The 18,199-nt window shown below is 42.1% G+C and overlaps 2 protein-coding genes and 1 long non-coding RNA gene across 5 annotated transcripts in view; 1 reads left to right on the plus strand and 2 right to left on the minus strand.

Annotated features, from left to right (window-relative positions):
• The window catches only part of LOC135244462 (hexokinase-1-like), a 21,519-nt gene extending 16,323 nt beyond the window's left edge, over positions 1 to 5,196 (minus strand). The window contains exon 1 of one of the 2 annotated variants that reach the window (XM_064316761.1): positions 5,146 to 5,196. In XM_064316761.1, coding sequence (XP_064172831.1) covers positions 5,146 to 5,181 — 36 coding nt within the window. In that variant the 5' untranslated portion in view covers positions 5,182 to 5,196. Of the gene's footprint in view, positions 1 to 642; positions 924 to 5,145 lie in introns of those variants that run through there. The other variant, XM_064316760.1, reaches the window with a different exon arrangement.
• Positions 5,197 to 6,977: 1,781 nt separating this feature from the next.
• LOC135244464 (hexokinase HKDC1-like) lies at positions 6,978 to 17,762 on the minus strand. The gene is made up of 18 exons (XM_064316764.1): positions 17,368 to 17,762; positions 15,929 to 16,091; positions 15,633 to 15,781; positions 15,094 to 15,213; positions 14,631 to 14,726; positions 14,134 to 14,233; positions 13,830 to 14,013; positions 13,326 to 13,481; positions 13,008 to 13,241; positions 12,210 to 12,514; positions 11,625 to 11,773; positions 11,290 to 11,409; positions 10,832 to 10,927; positions 10,517 to 10,616; positions 9,435 to 9,618; positions 8,823 to 8,978; positions 8,325 to 8,558; positions 6,978 to 7,518 (listed from the first exon to the last, which is right to left on the minus strand). The coding sequence occupies exons 1-18, from the start codon at positions 17,428 to 17,430 to the stop codon at positions 7,380 to 7,382; spliced, it is 2,748 nt and encodes a 915-aa protein (XP_064172834.1). The 5' UTR covers positions 17,431 to 17,762; the 3' UTR covers positions 6,978 to 7,379.
• LOC135244470 (uncharacterized) lies at positions 14,653 to 17,347 on the plus strand. 2 transcript variants are annotated; one of them, XR_010326974.1, is made up of 4 exons: positions 14,653 to 14,750; positions 15,190 to 15,266; positions 15,612 to 15,817; positions 16,692 to 17,347. It is a non-coding gene; the product is annotated as an uncharacterized LOC135244470 (long non-coding RNA). The 2 variants fall into 2 exon arrangements; XR_010326973.1 differs by having other exon boundaries at positions 15,612 to 17,347.
• Positions 17,763 to 18,199: the final 437 nt, after the last annotated feature.

Genomic DNA, 18,199 nt, shown 5'->3' on the forward strand with positions numbered 1-18,199 from the left:
GTACCCCCAGAGCCATGGAATGTTTACATAGTGCCTGCAGTCTCGGGGAGGGGGTCTGATTATCTCAATGAGCATGTGTGTGTAAGCCCAATGCTCTGTGCTGATTCGGTGGGCTCCACCTCTAATATAAAACTACACTGAAGCTACTGAAGAGGAATGGCAAATTTGTGAACACAAAGTTTACATTCCTCTCTGTCAGAAGTGAAGAAATGTACGCAGTGACAAGAGTAGGTTAGTCTAAGAAAGAGGGGGAGTGGGGGACGAGGCAGAAATCTACACCGGCTCTAGCCAAGCTGCGGAATAGAGATGCTCTTCTTTAGAATGGCCTTCTTTAGTGTGGAAAAATCCCAGCGCTCTCCGCCCCACAGCAGTCAGGACTCCTACATCCTGCTTTCAAGGGCACTGTGTGAACACGATCCCATTGGCCAGCGGGCAAATCCTGCTGAGTGACCTGGGTTACCTACTGTAATTCCCGCGGCCTACGTATAACCAAGGGTCATGCGTTCCCCCTGCCCCTGCTGTGACCTATAGTCACATGGACTTGAACTGTCCCTGTGACAAAGCAGTCCTGTATGAGAGGGAGGAGCAGGAAGTGCTAATCCCTCCCCGCCAAGGGTGCGAAATAAGGTCAAAGGGACTCACCTTTTTGGCATGGTCATCCTTCAGCTCTGCAAAAAAGTAGGCCAGGAGTTGTGCTGCTATCATCCTGCTCAGCTGTGTGATCTAAGACCAACGGAGAGCGAGAAGAGGAGAGGACAAAAACTATCCCTTTTTTACTGGACCAGATAAACCAGCTCTGGGACAGCTAGGTTTTCCCCTTTTCTTTTTTGATGGCTCCACAAAAAGAGAGTAGTTTTAAAAAAAAATGTGTCCCACACTACAGTACTGAGCTGCGGTGGCTCAGCTCAAAGACAGTCTGCATGGGTCTCACTCACACCAGATGCAGCAGGGACTGGGGAGGGGTCTGACTGAGGTTCAGCCCACTTCCTATTCCCTGATTGGCTTGGAGACAGACTTTCCCACACAGAGCAGAGCTGATTGGCCCACTCTCGCCCGCCTCTCTCAGGAGCAGAGCCCGGTAGAAGGGCGGAAATACCCTGCGCTTACCACAGTAAGGCTCTGAGCACGTATAGCACGTCTGTGTGAGTGTGTGTGTGTGTGTGAGTCAGTGAGTGAGTCAGTGAGTGTGTGAGAGAGAGAGAGAGAGAGAGAGAGAGAGAGAGAGAGAGAGAGAGAGAGCGTGTGTCTAATTACTGCTGTGTGATAATGTCTCCATCCCTTCCTCATGCTTTTCCAGTCTACGTAACCAGGGCTCAGGGATTCCTCTGGATTATGAGGGAGAACTGTGCTGAGTAACGCTCCATTAAACCCGAAACATGCCTCCTGTGTTCCCTCATCATTCACAGGAGCCATTAGAAAGCCACGCCATACGAGTGCGCTCGGGCTGCTTGCTGTGCGGTCAGGAAATAGGAGGTGAATAACGGATGAGGAGACGGTTCAGTGGAGGTTCACCAGCACGTGCTGCCAGGGTCTTATGAATAAGAGACCCTTTTCTTGTGAATTTCTCCAGAAGTTCTGTTGCACAATAGTCGTCCCCAAGCTCAATTTGCCTGTGCTTTGGGGAGACTTTCCAGGAAGAACATGAATAAAAAAACCACACGTCTAAATCAAGTAACACTATGAAAGCGAAACCTGAAGCCCCGAACCCACCTCTGTGTGGCTGTTAAACACAAAGAGAACAAGAACAGGAAAAACCAGTTCTATGAACTCTCTGCACCCCTGTGTAACTTTAAAAATCCTGCTCTGTAATCTAAAACAGTAATCACAGTTACTGCTGTAAAAACAGTCCCTACCATAGGATGGTCCTTTTCAGTTAATTCTTCATTTGGTTACAAGAAATGTTTTTTTTTGTTTTTTGTTCATTTTTGATACAGGTGACAGTCATGAAATACTATACGATATTCTTGAATCAGAAATTTTTTTAGTGACCAAAGATTTCACATTCTTAAAATAATAATCAAGGTTATGTTTTTTAAAGGATAGGCTAACAGATACACAAACCTAACTCAAAAGCACACAAACTGACTTCCCTCTTCAAAAGAAACATAATCCCTCTGGGTGGTAAAGGGGTCACGCCTTCCTCTCCTCCCCCTCCCTCTCCCTCTCTCTCTCTGTTGCTCTGCATCTGTCCCTCTCTCTCCCGCCCTCCTTCCCTTGAGGCACAAGTGTCGAATATCAGTATGATGCAAGCGGTAGTCAGATTGCCGGGTGACTATGCAACACGCCCCGCCCCCCTCCCCACCATGAATCCGGTGCTGTTCCTGGAAACTAACCCATCCCTATACTACTTCCTCTAACAACTGAATGTACAAGTGTCTGCCTCTAGAGAAAGAAAGTGGGAAAGACCTTTGTTTTACTCTATTTCTCCTCCTTCCACTCAAATGCTGTGCCTCTTGTGACTCTCTTAGGGTGTCGTATTACTGACTGATGTCAGGGCTGTACTCAATGAGGTAAATGGTGATTCGGGGTGGGGGGGGTTGGGGGGGGTGGCGGTTATAATCAAGCAATATTAAACAGAATGTCCTCATAAGACACTGACCCTGAATAAATGTAAGTGGAGAAGTCCCCTGAAGCAGCACTGCAGAATGTCAACTTTATACATTTTACACAACTTAGCTTAACAGAATAAAAAAATAATGCTGGTCTGTCATCATGTTACACTAATTCAATGACACCATTTGATGGCCACTAGACCACTGATACAGCAGGGAGCCTTAGTTGGCAGGGCCTCCTGAATTCCCATCTTGTTGATTTGATTTTGACACTCAAGTTCATCCTGTATTTAAACTGAGTTTGATGCAGGTGAAAGTGATTAGATTGCTGCTTTTCAGAGGGACAAGAATCTGGAAAAGATATGCACCCTCCGATGGAATACATGCACGAACGCACACACAACCTCACACATGCCCACATACACACATGCTCTAAATCATTTCCGATTTTCTGTGGAAGGGCAGGCCCAACCTGGAAAGTGGCTATTTTTTTTTTGTTGAGCTGTGTGTCGAAATGCAGTGGCACTGTTCCCGAGACAGATTTGTTAGGAAACATTACAATGCTTGCATAGTTTGCAGGATGATGATGACACTGTGGTATCTACATAAAAATATAACTGAATACATCCAGAACTGAATACATGCAATGAATTATGTTTTATGTTATTTTATATTATTTATATTTTAATGTTATATATTTGTAAAATACTTGTTAACATGCTATACCACCTTCAGCCCCTACTGCCCTATACCACCCTCAACCCCCTACAGCCCTATACCACCATCAGCTCCTACAGCCCTATAACACCAACACCTTACTGCCCTATACCACCATTAACCCCTACACCCTATACCACCAATCTCTACACCCCAATACCACCCTCAACCCCTACAACCCCATATACCACCATCCTCATATTCACAGCCACATGTGCCAATCTCACTGAACTTCATCTCACGCCCCCCAGTGATGGAATGAGTTAGTGCTGAACATGTATCCATCTAGCCCAACAGACCAGGATGCGCTCAATCTAAACTCTATAGCTTGGGCCACCAGTTTGTCTCCACCATGTGACCTGCAGGGATTTAAACTTGTATTTAAACCCAGGGGTGCCCATAGGCACTCCAACTGCACAGTCAAGTGCCTAATCATACAACCGAGTTTCTAATTGAGATTAGAAATCTAATGAGATCTAATTGAGGTTTTTTTCCAAATTGCGCCACGAGGATTGTCTTAAAAATCCACAAATATATGCAAGCAACAGGCGATGCACAAATGTGAAACGGCTGCATATGGAACAGCTGCATTTATTTGTGGATCAGCTGAATTTATTTTTGAATCTGCTGCATTTATTTGTGGATCAGCTGCATTTATTTGTGGATCAGCTACATTTATTTGTGGATATGCTGCATTTATATGTGGATATGCTGCATTTATATGTGGATCGGCAACATTTATTTAGCTGTTTTTGAAACAATAATATCCCCATAAATTAGTCATTTTGGAGCACCTATGGGGACCCCAAGAGGATAACCATTGAAATACAAGTTTAAATCCCCGCAGGTCACATGGTGGAGACAAACTGATGGCCTGAGTCATCGCTAATGTAGTGCAACACAGCTCTGAAAACTCACATCGCTAGGCACTATGAGTACAGCAGTACAATATAAAAGTAGGTTTTGCTTACAGATAGGTTTAACACAGCGCACTATTTTGATAAAATTATGTTACCCTAAAGACAATGTTCAGAAAGTTCTGTTTGCTAAATTAGTTACCCTTCTCTATTTGAACTCATTATGATTATGTTTGGACAATAAATAAAGCAGGAAGCAAATTTCCACGCAGTGTTAGAGAGAGGGCAGAGGTGAGTCTGTCCGCATGACTTCTTCTCATGATGGATGCTGGGCTCATTGTGTATTTTTATTTCAAATAAGCACACCCTGATACACACATTCACTCAAAGAAGAAATGTTAGGGGAATTTTTTTTAAATTGCACACTCGTAGCAGTTGGGTTTGGGAGAAATTTTCCGATTTTCTTATTCACTGTGGCCCAAATCTACAGAATGAAATGAACATATTATCGCAGCTAAAACAGATCCAGTTCAAGTTAAAATAGTTGTATATGAATAAAGAAAATGAATGAACTTCCCTAAAATAAACCTGGATTAATACATCCCTGATACAAAGCAAACACCTACATGTGACAACTGTAAGAGCACTCCAGGTTTTGGAGCATATAACCACAGCACTGTTCAAATCACAACACCCTCTATTGCACACAACAATCAAAGCACAGAGTTGTATTCAGTAGGATAGTCCAGTCATTCCACCCTTCTTGCATAAGGGTCAAAGGTCAAGGAATAAAATGGCATCAGAGATGACATTAACAGAGTGCTCAGATTGAGCAGAACAGTACACTACCCAAGAACATAGTGAAAGCTTGTGGCTTGAAAAGACCAGACCTTGCTTCAGCCATATATGTGAAGCAAACCTCAGATCCAAATGATTCTACAACTATTTAATAAATTAATTTCAGAAACCGATCGGCTCCCCAAAGCCCTATTAACAAGGCAGATTTGGACCATACATACAGATGGTGGAATCTCCTTGTCCTCCTCGCCTTCCATGGCAGAAGTGCAGTAACTCCACAAACAGATTACCTTTCCTCCGGTTGGTCTTACCAATTTACTCCCTCAGATGACACTCAGCAGGATTTATATAGGCATGCTTACATAATCGAATTGTGACTAAGGCACTATATGCACAGTTCTTTTCCAGTAATTCCAGACATTTTTTATTGATTTTTTTGTTTGCAAATTCCGCCATAACATTTCTCAATGAAAGCTGTTATTGTTGGAAAACAATGAACGTCAAGTTTGCAGAAAGAATACAGGCATTTCTTTTGTTTTTACTAAAGGGGCAGAAGCATAATTTCATATCTGATGTCAGATCAGGCCACACACTGAAAACCACACAATGAACAAGAATTTTCCTCTGCACAGGGCAAACATCAATCTTTGTTTTGGGGTATTGAAGAATAATAACAAATGCATAAAATATCCATTATTGAAGTCCACGCTACAGGTAACATTGCTATGGCTGAATTTGAATATGAAATTTCCTACACCATAGAATCTTCAGTATAAAGTCTCAAATAAAGTACATTTGTCCCTAGCGTTCTGACTGAACACTGCTAGACAGGATTTACTGTAGCATGCGTAATTTTGCTCTGTAGTGAACTCATTTCAAAACAACGCTCATCATAACATCAGAATAAGTGCTTACGTCATGCCAGCGTGTGCTACGTGCGTTTAGGTTTACACGGGGTAAGGGGACCGCTTACTGACCCTCTACCCCTCAGGGGCAGGATGTTAAGTTCATCAGGCTCATACTGCGATAAGTGCAGGAGGGATTAGTGCAATCCTTTCCTCCTGTTCCTGTGTGCAGATTGCAAAGGCCACATACAGCTGGCCTGGTTTAACTCCCCCATTTAATCCCTCTGGTGGCTTTATTTAGCTAACTGGGCAGAAAATGGACAAAGCCAGAGGTGGGCAAGCAGGGCCGTATCTGTTTCTGATTTCATGCCAACTTCTGGTCTTGGTCCCAAACATTTATGCCATGTAACATTTTATCTACATTTCTTGATAAGCGGATGAATGATTCAGTTCTTGTATGAAATGTTTTACTGTGATCTAATCTACAATAGCAATAATTAATTCCCTTTTAAATACTTCTTTGTTAATTATTAGCGTTTAAGTTAAATATTTTGAAAGACATTTCATTGGAGTATTTGAGTTATTTGAAAGCAATTAAATAGCAAATATTTGAAACAAGGTACAGTATGTACAGTTACTTAGTATTTCATTTCATTGATGTATTGCACATTTTTGGACTCCAGGGTATTTTTAGTTGCGAAGCAGCTCATGGACCCGCTATGTCACTAACTCAGTCATTCACTCATTCAGTCACTTGTTCATTCACAGTTAGCCAGCCTACCCCTAGCAACAGTTAAAAACAAGGCAAGTGCTTTGCATCTATGAAACCATGTGTCCTTGTTAAAAATATATATATTTCATTAATGCAACAACTAAGTTTTGGTAACTAGCAAAGTTGGCTAAAGTGTGTTAGCTATTGCTGCTCACATCTGATTCTGCTTTAACCTCCCTACTCAGTTAGCTTATGAGGACAGCACATCAACAGGCCACATCTCCCAATTTTGTCCACTAAAAAGTAAAAACTTACAGAAGCCTTTTCAATCAAAACAACCTTAAAATGTTGCCATATGGGGTTGCTGGGTGGCTCATACTGTTAAGACACTGAATTAGTCCATGGACGGGCTCCACAGTCTGGTATAGGCCCAGGATGATGGCATGTCATCAAGCAGCAGCAGTTCAGTTTTAAATACAAAGAATCAGACGAACTGTCACATCTTTAAACTTTTCTTTACTGTGTACAAAATATATACATGCAAACAAAAAAACTAATTGCCTGTCTTATAAAGAAAAGGATCAATCCTGACTTACTAGTAGTACTAAAACAAACAAACATAATGTATGATTCCTTCAGAACCTCCACTGTACATGAAAAAAAATCTGAAAATAATTTCCCAAAAATGTTGTCAGGGTTACAGAACTGTCAGGTATAAAATAATTTCAGCTCAGACATCAAAATTATAAAAATTTCACAAATTTAACTTTAGTGTGAGCAGAATGAGATACTGGTCTCCCTGTCAACGATGAATTGCTTCACAGCATCTGCTTAATCCACTCACTTCCTGGTTTTGTGTGCTGTGAAGAGGCAGAGTAAGCTACAGTCCAATCACAGCTCACATTTGCGAGTACCTCTGCTGTGCCACGGTGGTGATGAGGGCTGAACCCTTTCCGCTCCCATCCTCTGACAGGACGAATGTGACGTCACACCTGGGGGCCAGATCCCGGACCGTCTTTCTCAGGATCCGAGAGAAACTACAGAGAGACAAGTGGATGGTAATATCAACAAGCTAACACAATGATCTTTACATTACTCTGTGAGCACTAAAGTCTCCATGGTAACAGACTATCATTATAAAATCAAATTCTGCTCTGATGCATTTAATAGAGAAGTAGAAGATAACATTATCAAGATAACACAGTGATCTTCATATTATTCTGTGAGCCATGAAGTTACCATGGTAACAGACCAAACAAATCAACTGCTCTGCTGGATATAATAAGTCAGTGGACCAGGTGCATATTCCAGATCATTAATTATCCTAATTCATATAGGGATGTGCCTTTTCTCATCAGGATCAAAACCTCTCTAAGCACATTGATTCTGTTATTATAACAGAGCTGAATGGAAGGCATGCAGACAGAAGGGGCTCTGATAAAAACTGATGTAACGGGTCATGTAGTGGTCAGAGCACTGGACTCTGGACCTGATGGCTTGCTAAATGGACCAGTGTTTGATATTTCAAAGACAAATCTGCCAGGACAGTTATTGGGTATATAAGGAAGATGAGAAGGTTTTCCTCAAGTGATCTCCATTCTTACTGTCCTCCAAATATAAGCATCATGTATAAGCATAAGCATATACAAGCTGAGAAGCTGAGAGGACTGAAGAATTCATTAAGTATTGGGTATACAGCAGTTTGTAACATCTTGAAAATGAAACCAATGGTGGACTTAGAAATAAACAGAATCAGAATTGAGCATTTATCCAAGCAATGGTATGGTATAATATATATAAACCACGAGTAAGAGCTACTCTCCTTAGTCTTCCTGCTACTCACTGTGGGTGCAGTTTGTACAGCGTGCCGTCCACCCCCACGGTGATGTCCAGGTGGTCCAGCCCGCGGTTCTCGCGAATCTTGTCGACGACGGCGGCCATGCCAGCCCCGCAGAGCTGTGCAGCACGGCGAGACACGGTGCCGCACACCTCCTTCACGATTATACTGTCATCACAGGTGCTGTCCAGACCCAGGCGCCGCAGGATGGACCTCACCTGCAGCAGTGCCAGCCGATCGCTAGAGATCAGACAAAGATGTTATTCTGCAGAGATTGCTGGTTCCAACAATAGACAATCTGCTGAAACACAGCTCCCCAAAAGACAGTGTACAGGAAGGAGAGGTGTGTTGAAGAGCATATCTCAGGTAATGGGGGACCACCCCTGGGGTACTGCAACACTCCCAGCTCCATGCCTCACTGAATTCTTGGTGATTATGATCCCTGAGCCCTGGGGTACACAAAGCGGAAAACAGGAAGGCCTCTCTGATCTGTGATAATCACACCTCTCTATCTGGGACAGGAACTTGGTCTCAAAGATGCCCGGGGTCTTCAGCTGATCTGTGATGTGCCCACGGAAGAGTAAGCCGTGCCTCGTCAAGTCGATGAGGATATGCCGCACAATCTCCCCCAGGTACATTCCACTCATCATCTTCTCAAACCTGGAACACAGGCCAGATGAGCATAGCATTTGGAGCAGGACAGAACAGTGCCATCTTCTGTCTGACATTTTAAGTGCGTCTAATGTCTGTATCAGTTCTCAGGATTTATGGCGTCCTCTAGTGTTACATGTGAATTGCATTAAATTTCCACTCACAATTCAACATCTAAACTGAAAGTCAATACACATAATGCAACATGGCCTCATTACACAGCAGCAAGCACCACAGTCTCAAAACCTAGTTTTTGTTCAAAACCCAGATTTAGAAAAACCAGGAAATTAAGAAATCCACAATCTACTTGGGATGAGACCATTAACTGAAATCATGGCAAACAATGTGAGTTGACTTCAGAACTAAGCCGGGTGCATTACCAGTGTGTGAAAGAGATGTGTATATAGTGTATAGCTGGGAAAAAGACATCTCTGAGTCCTGTTGACGGGACAGACAGGGACTCGCCTCTGCTTGCCGACGTTGAGGGACCCCTCATCCACCTCCTGGTCGAACTTTGTCCAGATGTCGTCTATGCAGCCATTTTCCCCAAATCCTCCCCACTCCGTGTTCACACACATCTGGCCCTCGTCCCCCTCCACCGTCTCGATGTTTCGCATGTCCTCCATGTAACACACATTACTGCCAGTGCCTGAAGGACAGCATAGTCGAGTCAGGGACCTCCTTCTACCTTAAATAAGTCTGCTTCTGCCTCTTTAAATCTCATACAGCTATGGTTGTGCTAGCCCATGGAATGCTGCTCCTTTGGAATAGAGGACATTTCAAAATCTGCCTTTTACACTAATTCACTAACTATTTGACAAAAAATGAATATTTTTGCCATAATATGCCAACTCACAATAATAAAACAAGAAATATACGCTGTTCCTAATTTTATCATGAGTAACATCATGTGTTGTTCATGACACATGTAACAGAAATAGGATGAATTAGCAGGATGCAATAAGCTTCCAATAACGTTTTGCCGTTATAATCAAAACAAATTTTTCCACAGAGGCTAATAATGTTAAACAACCCCAGGAGCAATTTACGTTTTAATTTAACGGTTTTTCATTCAAATTCAGCATTTTCACTTTGAGCCAATCATCTTTTGGTGTCCGACATTTGTGTTGCTTATTGATTATAATATTTACACAGCTGTTGGTAGCATTGTGAGATTCAAATGCACAACACATTATTTTGTTGTGATTAAAATTTTAAATATTTTATCATATAAAAAAGCCTCGGAATTATCTAATTTTTTAGAACACGTATTTTTTCTCTGCATTTTGGCTTTTTGGCACATTTTACATTACATTACATTACATTACAGGCATTTAGCAGACACTCTTATCCAGAGTGACTTATACAACTTCTTACATAGCATTTACATTGCATCCATTTATGCAGCTGGATATATACTGAAGCAATGCAGGTTAAGCACCTTGCTCAAGGGTACAATGGTAGTGTCTTACCTGGGATTCGAACCTGTGACCTTTATCCATCATACTACACTGCCACCCAGCGATATCAGGACTGATCATACATACCTGCAATGAGTCCAATCTCACATTTATGGTCTTCATATGCACAGGTCATCATTGTGCCCACAGTGTCATTCATTACAGCAACAATATCCAGATTAAATTCCTGCAGAGAGAAACATGCAAATGAACTCTTCTTCCCAGGAAGTACCTATTCATACAGTAGATATTTAACATGGGTGCTAATTCACGGTTATCTCTATGGACATGTGGCATACAGTAGACCTATGTGGTCATGTTGGTGCAAAATTATAATAATTATTATAATGATTCTGTAAATACACTACGTCCTAAAACACTGCTCTCCTTAAATTTACTCACATTTCTTCTTTTGATGGCCTCTTTCAGCATGTCCACGACATCATTTCCTTCACAGTCTGTGGCTTTGAACCCTTTTGTCCAGCACACCAAACTTCCCTGTGGAAGAAAGGACAGTGGGAAATAAATTTATTTACATTTAAGAACAATTCATCTCCAAAAATACTCAAGGAGACTTTCCTACTGTTAAAAGATGGAGTAAATGTGGTGCAATACTGATGATGTCTGCCTCTGAACATACATATGAATAAAAATCCCCCATGCAGCTGAGTACTTTTGGTACTGAGATCCCATCCCATATCAGTAAACCCCGCTGTCTGAATAGTGAAAAAAATACATAGGAAGGTTAGCCTGTCTCTTCTGATTTAGCAAAGGATTGATTCAGTGATTATATCACCTATCATACTCTGTTAAACAATATCAGCACACACCAGAATAAACACACAAACATGTTCTTTTACCTTATCAATTTCAGTCTGTCTATAGGGGAAAGAGAAGGTGAATCCTAGAGGGAGACAGGTGTTCTTCATACCCATGTACTCCAGGAAATCTGAGATGCACTGGACAATGTGGTCAAACAGCTGGAAGAAGAGAGAGAGAGAGAGAGCGTGTGTGAGAGACAAGTGCTGTAACAATGCAAGCAATGCATGTGAGCCAGTGGGGGGAGGGGGGAGCTTCTGGTCCCAGGTGGTTCAGTAGTAAAGAGAAGAGGGGGCTTTCCATATTGGGGTGTTTGAAAGGTTACATTAGGGAGGGCTCAGTTTGGCCTTGGGTTGTTACAATATGGGGGGCTCACCTCCTCCCTAGTTCCCTGCATGATCTCCTGAGGCACTGTATAGATCTTGTTGTCCATATGCACTGATTTGTGAAGGCCACTCTGGATGTTCACCACGAGCACTCGGAAGTTGGTCCCACCCAAATCTAAAGCCAGGTACTTCCCTGTCTCTGAAATGCAATGAAGACCTGTCAATTTCCAATGCTAGAGAGATGTTCAGGTTGGTAACCATATAAGGCATGAAAAATGTTTTGTTTGGGAAAAACAAGGTTAAGATTTAATATCTTTATACAGTACTCTCAACAGGGTGCAGTATACTCACAATTTAACATACTAAAACATGGAAGCATGTCGAAACCAGAATGTTAAATATGACAGTATGTATCTATATCAGACATGCAATTTGTACAATATACATCTTCAATACAGGCATCATAATAATTCCATCAAATACTTTTTGGTGAACTAGGCTCATTTTATTTACAAAATAATTTATGAACAAGTAAAATATAATCGAAATATCCTTAAAAGGGAGAATATGTGAGAACCCCTGGGACTCCTTGGCAGACCTCAGGTTGTACAGGATATGGAGTGGTGGTCTGTTACCTGTCCCGTCCGGAATGCTGTAGACGTAAGTGGGCAGCATCTTTACAGAGGCTGTGCTGTGGGTGTCCTTCCTCAAGCCCCTCTCCATCTCTGTCCTCATCTTGTCCCGCACCTCCTGCAGCTGTTCCAGGCTCAGCTTGAAGGCGGCCAGCGTCTCGCTGATCTGCTGCCGCTGAATGGCCAGCTTCTGGGCAACTGCTGTTACCATGGCTACGCCCTTTCCGCTGCCACTCTCCGATAGCATGAACCGCACGTGGCAGTCTGGCACCAGCCTCTGCACCACCTCCTGGAGCCGTTTGGGGTACCTATGGTGTGTGAAGAGCATGCCAGTAGTGTTAATTTAATTCAATTCAATACATTTTTATTTGTATAGCACTTTGTACAGAGACACTGTCAGTGGAAATATCAAACAAAATTTGTGCAAAAAAAACAGGCCCAAAATATGAGCTATTGAAGTAGAAAAACTCGGCAGTGGGAAGAAAAACACAAAAATCGTGGCAAGAAAAAACTCCCCAATGGGAAGAAATATCAGAAGGAACCCAGCTATAGAGGGGAGCCCATCTTCTCTGTAAAAGCATTTAGGAAAACTGATGCACTCTGATTTTTCAAATTGTGGTTTAATTTGAATTTTGTTGTGGGTGGGGTGCGTATGACCATTATAGAGGCTAGAAATTTTGATTGTGTTAATTTTTAGGGCCAGCTTTTATGTCCCTGGGTTTAGAATGTCCAATCTTATATTCTGATGCCCCCCGATTCCAAATTGAAACCTAACAACTGATGAAAGTTGCTGTGACCCACTGAGGATGAGTCCGGTAAACGGTCCCGCCCATGCCGACCGTGGTCCTGAGGGTCTTCAGCTTGCGGTTATTCCGGATTCGGGTCAGAATGGCTGCCAAGGCTGCAGCACAGAGGTTTGCTGAGCGGAAGGAGACGATGGTGCAAACGTGCTGGACGGCGATGCAGTCTTCCTCTGAGGGGCTGAGATTCAAATCCACCAGAATCTCCTTTGTGTTCTTCAGACCCTCCTTATCCCTGAGGTAACACAGCATGAAGGACATGACTTTCACCATGTTAAAATGGGAGTAATCCATTAGACCACACAGAAAACGCTCTTACTTTTCGATTAAAGCAATGTGCTTGGTCTGGAATATGCCTTTGGTCCGAAGGGCGTCTGAAGCCTGGCCTTCAAAGAGCAGGCCTTTCTTAGTCATCTTCAGCAGAATGATCCGCACCAGCTCTCCCATGTACAGCCCACTGACCATCTTCTCAAATCTGGGAAACAGATGGTAAAGTTACAAATGGTCACTGCCTTTCGCAGTACTGCATAGCCTACCACAATCTCAATGCTTCCTCTAAAACCAAGTTTCATTTTCAGCCTAGATTTTCGAGAGAAATTTTTTTAGCATGCATCACTACATATAATTAATTTAAATCAACAGTTTTGATGAAATTTTTACATGTCTCTTGTCCCTTTTGGATCTCCTGTACTCGGATAATACGTATGTGATGTGTCGAGAAATGCTATGCTTAAAAAGTTTAAATATGCTTTAAAAAATAAAATATGCTTAAAATGAAAATATACTTAAAATAAAATGTACTTGAAAATCAAAATATGCTTACAGCTGTTTCCCAGGGTTGCTGGAAGCCGCATCAATCTCTCGGTCAAGGTCTGTGATGAAGTCGTCGAGCACGCCATCGTCCCCAAATGCTCCCCACTCCGTGCTGATACACATCCTGCCTTCATCTCCCTCCACCGGGTCAATGTGTCTCAGCTCCTCCATGTAGCAGGCATTCGTACCCGTGCCTGAGGAACAAGGCCAGCCCTTCCTACGCTCAATCACCAATTATATCATTGCTCAACCAATTACTCAGTTGTATTACCTTTACTGATTCCCGTTAAGAGATTTCTGGTGATCAGTCTTACCTATAGTGACTCCAACCTCACAGCGCTGGTCATCATACCCACAGGACATCATGGTCCCCACTGTGTCGTTGACGAGAGCCAAGACTTCCACATCCATACCCTGAACCGAAAGAAGTCATAGGGTCACCAATTTGATCATGCCATCAGCATCTGCTCAGAGCCAAATTAGAGGAATTGCAGGAAAGCTTTTTGCTATACACTAGCTCCTGGTCAATGAGTGTCACCTGGCTGTGATCATCCAGCTCTAGCATTTATATTCTTATTTTGCTTGCTGAAGGTGCATACTACCCTTCTACAGAATTTTTATTTTGTTATCATCTTCATCATCATTATCAACATAAACAACAGCAGCTTCTTTTTCATCTCATTATTATTATCCTCATTCTTATTATTACAGTTTTTCCTGAACTAATTCCCCCTGAAACTGCCAAATTCATTGTAATTGTATTATAGGTTGTGTTTCTGACTTTCCCAGGTGTGAATGAGTCGTTGATTACCCCAGTTCTGTTGATAGCCTGCCTCAAGCTTTCCACCACATCCACGCCCTGGACTCCTCTGGCATTGTAATTCTTTGACCATGATAGAAGTACACCCTGAACCCCAAGAAGAAACAACACGTATGTACTGAACATCATGTCCAAAACATACATGCTATGTAAACATGTACTGCAACTGCTAAAGTATAGGAAGATATTTGTATATATTAACATGTATCTACTTTGTAATTTAAGCTAACAATTTCTTTCCAGAAGACAAGGTTCTAACTCAGTAAGGTTCAGCAAAGCATTCTTTTCAAACCCCAGACATAATTTTTCAGGGTAGGTAGTTTGTGTTACTAAATTAAGTGATTATTCAATAGCAAGGTTCTATAGCCTTCGGTATTCACTAATTGCAAGTCGCTTTGGACAAATCATCTGCCAAATGTGATGTGATGATTAACCCATGCAGTATTCACTGTACCTCATCCAGTTTGGACTGTCTGCAGGGGAAGGAGAAGGTGAAGCCCAGGGGGGTTTTCCTGTTATTGATTTGATTCTTCTCCATGAAATCTTTCAGGGACTCTGCAACATGCCTGAAGAGCTGCAGGAGGAATGTGTTAGCATGGGATAGCACCTTTTCACATGATGATTCAGGTCTTTCACCATAAAGTAATTGGGATGCAAGTTGTGAGTGGGTCAGACAAGTGTAATTGTTTCTTGGCCGTTTTTGGTATCAGTTAAAGACCAAATTCATCCAAGTGTTGTAGAAAAGGGCCATGGGGGGCTTTGTCCAGAAAGGTGGAGCTACAATATTGTAGGATTAAACCTCAGCTAAGTTAGTGGACTATCATAGGACATCCATGTAGTGCTTTATAATTGAGGTCATCCTGAGAGGGGAAGTTAGGGCTCATCCTAGAAGGGGAAGGGTGGATTTGGATTACAAATACATCACATCCTCCCATGTGTTTCCTGTAGTGTTGTGTCCTACTGATTCTGCAGGGCTCCTGGCCTGAGACTCACATCTGTGCCCCTGCCGTTGATAATCCCATCAGGGATGGGGTAGGTGTGGCTGTTCATTTCCACCTTCCTCTTCCCATCTTCTGACACCTTTACCTGCAGCACCTTGAGACTGGAGCTCCCAAGGTTGAGTGCCAGGAAGTCCCCTTTCTCTGAAGGAGTAAATGCAGGGGCAAAATCATGGACAGGTAACATACTCACACTAAACCCTATGCCTGCTGACTGGTATCCCCTGTAGCAGACTGGGCTCAGTTAGTGTTCAGTACCAAAGGACACACAGGACTCTGCTTATACTGCACCTGATCCATCGGGGGTGGAGAGGACATGAGTGGGCAGCATCTTCACCGTGGCTGTCTCATTGCTTTCAGCAGATAGACCCTTCTCCATTTCCGCCTGGAAATGAGCTGAGATGTCCTGGAGCTGTTCATCGGAGAGACGCATGGCATCCAGGAAGCTGTCAACCTAGATGGACAGACAGACACAGTAACAGCCAATAAACAAGCCCACGGGCAAAGGAGAGGGTTGGAAGATGCTGCCCTGCTCATGACCTTGTAAAAGAAAAGCAGAATCCCTAGGACAAATCACTATCGCCTAAATTACTGAGACTCATTGGGCAGACTCATTGGAACATGAACAAGGCAGGGTCCTTTAGCACACAAAGAGCAGGGAGGCACACCACTGGGGATGCAACAGAAACTGGCTTAAGAAATTAGGAGAGAACAAAATCAAAAATATTTTTATTCTGATTCATATAGCCATCAATAGGCAATGTTAAAATGATATTTTTTTTTATAACAGGAGAGCAATTGCATTGTATTTTTCAGTAATTTGTTGCAAGGAACTGTACTCCAGGAGGGTAAAGTCCTCACCATTCATTTTATCCTGTGGTAATCTAATGTTATGAAGTTAATCATTCCTGATGCCACATTGACTAAGAAAGGTCAAAGTTTTCAATCTTTAATGCTATTGAACTTATCTTGAGCACCTTTGTTCTAAGCCTTGGGTGTGTTTCATTTTAATTGTTGAGTTGCATTGCCTCGTTCTGTATGTGTTTATCTACAGAGGGATTTTCCTCATTGACGTGGGAACCTAAAACTCTACAGCCACGGGGTACCACACTGGCAATGGAAAAAGGAGCAGAAACTTCGATAGAAATATTATCCAAATCCACCATGTTCATCCAGCTACCCTATATACCATGCCAGCTCCCCCCTTCTCTTGTTCTCCCTCTCTTTCTGTCTGTCTCACACCCTCTCCCTCCTTTCTTAGTAAATAAATGTTAATGGGTGTTGAAACACCCCCTCAGACATTATAACTAATGAATTGTTCAATTAATGTCATTATGTTTAGTATAATGTAAGATGTAATTTTAGACTACAACATTTGGAGTTATATTATAAAGCTTTCACAATAGGCTTTGCTTTCACAATATGCTTTTTCATTATGACTTTGATTCAAATGATTGCAAACTTGTCTTTGGAAGACAACAGTTCTGTCAGCATGTTAATTTTGCAATCACTACATTGAGCAAAAACAAATATTCAGACACTATCTAAAAGATTCTGAAACTTCCCCCATCTGCCAGAAAGCCAATCCACTCGACAGCAATTAAACAAAAAAGAGAGACAGTAAAGCAATGTGTAAGTGTGTATGATGCATATAGTGCCAAAAACCACAAGAAAAATCAAATTGCAAAATGAATTTCGGAAAAATTAAAGCAGGCTCATGAATGTCTCACCTTTTTTATCTGCTCATTCTGCGGTTTGGAGAACTTAGAGAACAGCCAGCGCAAACCCAGCATCTTTCCCAGACCAGTGAGAGCATTCACAAACAAAATAAAACTAGAAAACACCCCTACACTAATTCAGCCTCATTTGAATGCCACTTTTTTCATATTCTGTAAATAATCTGCCTTTCTGCATATGAGGAAATGCTTTTCACTCCTTGAAGCTGTTTTGCTCCTTGCTGGTGGAGCTAAGCCAAAGCCCACCCATTTGCCTGGCTCGGTAACTACAGGTTCAGCCTCCTCTTAACTACTCTCCTCTCAATCTGAGTACTCCTAGCAATTCCATTCCAAACAAAGTGAACTTTCCTCCCGGAACCAAGTAGCTATTTGTCTCTGCTCACTGTAAAGGAGTCTTCCCCATAGGACAGAAGAAACATAATTCCCCAGACTCCTAGATAATTCTAAAGTAAAGGATCAAATGTTTGAGGAAAATATATCTCTTGCTTTATCAGAGCAAAGGGACATAATCAAACAAGAGAGAGATCAACAGACTATCCACAAAAGGTGATCACTCTAATGCAAATCACTTTCTGTTGGTAATGTAGATGTAGACAGCATAAACAAATGGAATGCCTTGCAAAGATATACAAATCTATGCACATTTTTTGTTGCTTTCAACATGCAATTTTAACATGTATTACACTTTCATTTATGAAGTAATATTTATTATAAATACAACCTATAAACCTAAATTACCAATGAACATGGTGTAAAAAGCTATGGATACAACACACAATTGTACATTTCTATTGTACCAGATGATACTGTTGCCCTAAATCTTCTG

This window comes from Anguilla rostrata, chromosome 18 (genome assembly GCF_018555375.3).
Source record: "Anguilla rostrata isolate EN2019 chromosome 18, ASM1855537v3, whole genome shotgun sequence".
NCBI classification, from domain to species: Eukaryota; Metazoa; Chordata; class Actinopteri; order Anguilliformes; family Anguillidae; genus Anguilla; species Anguilla rostrata.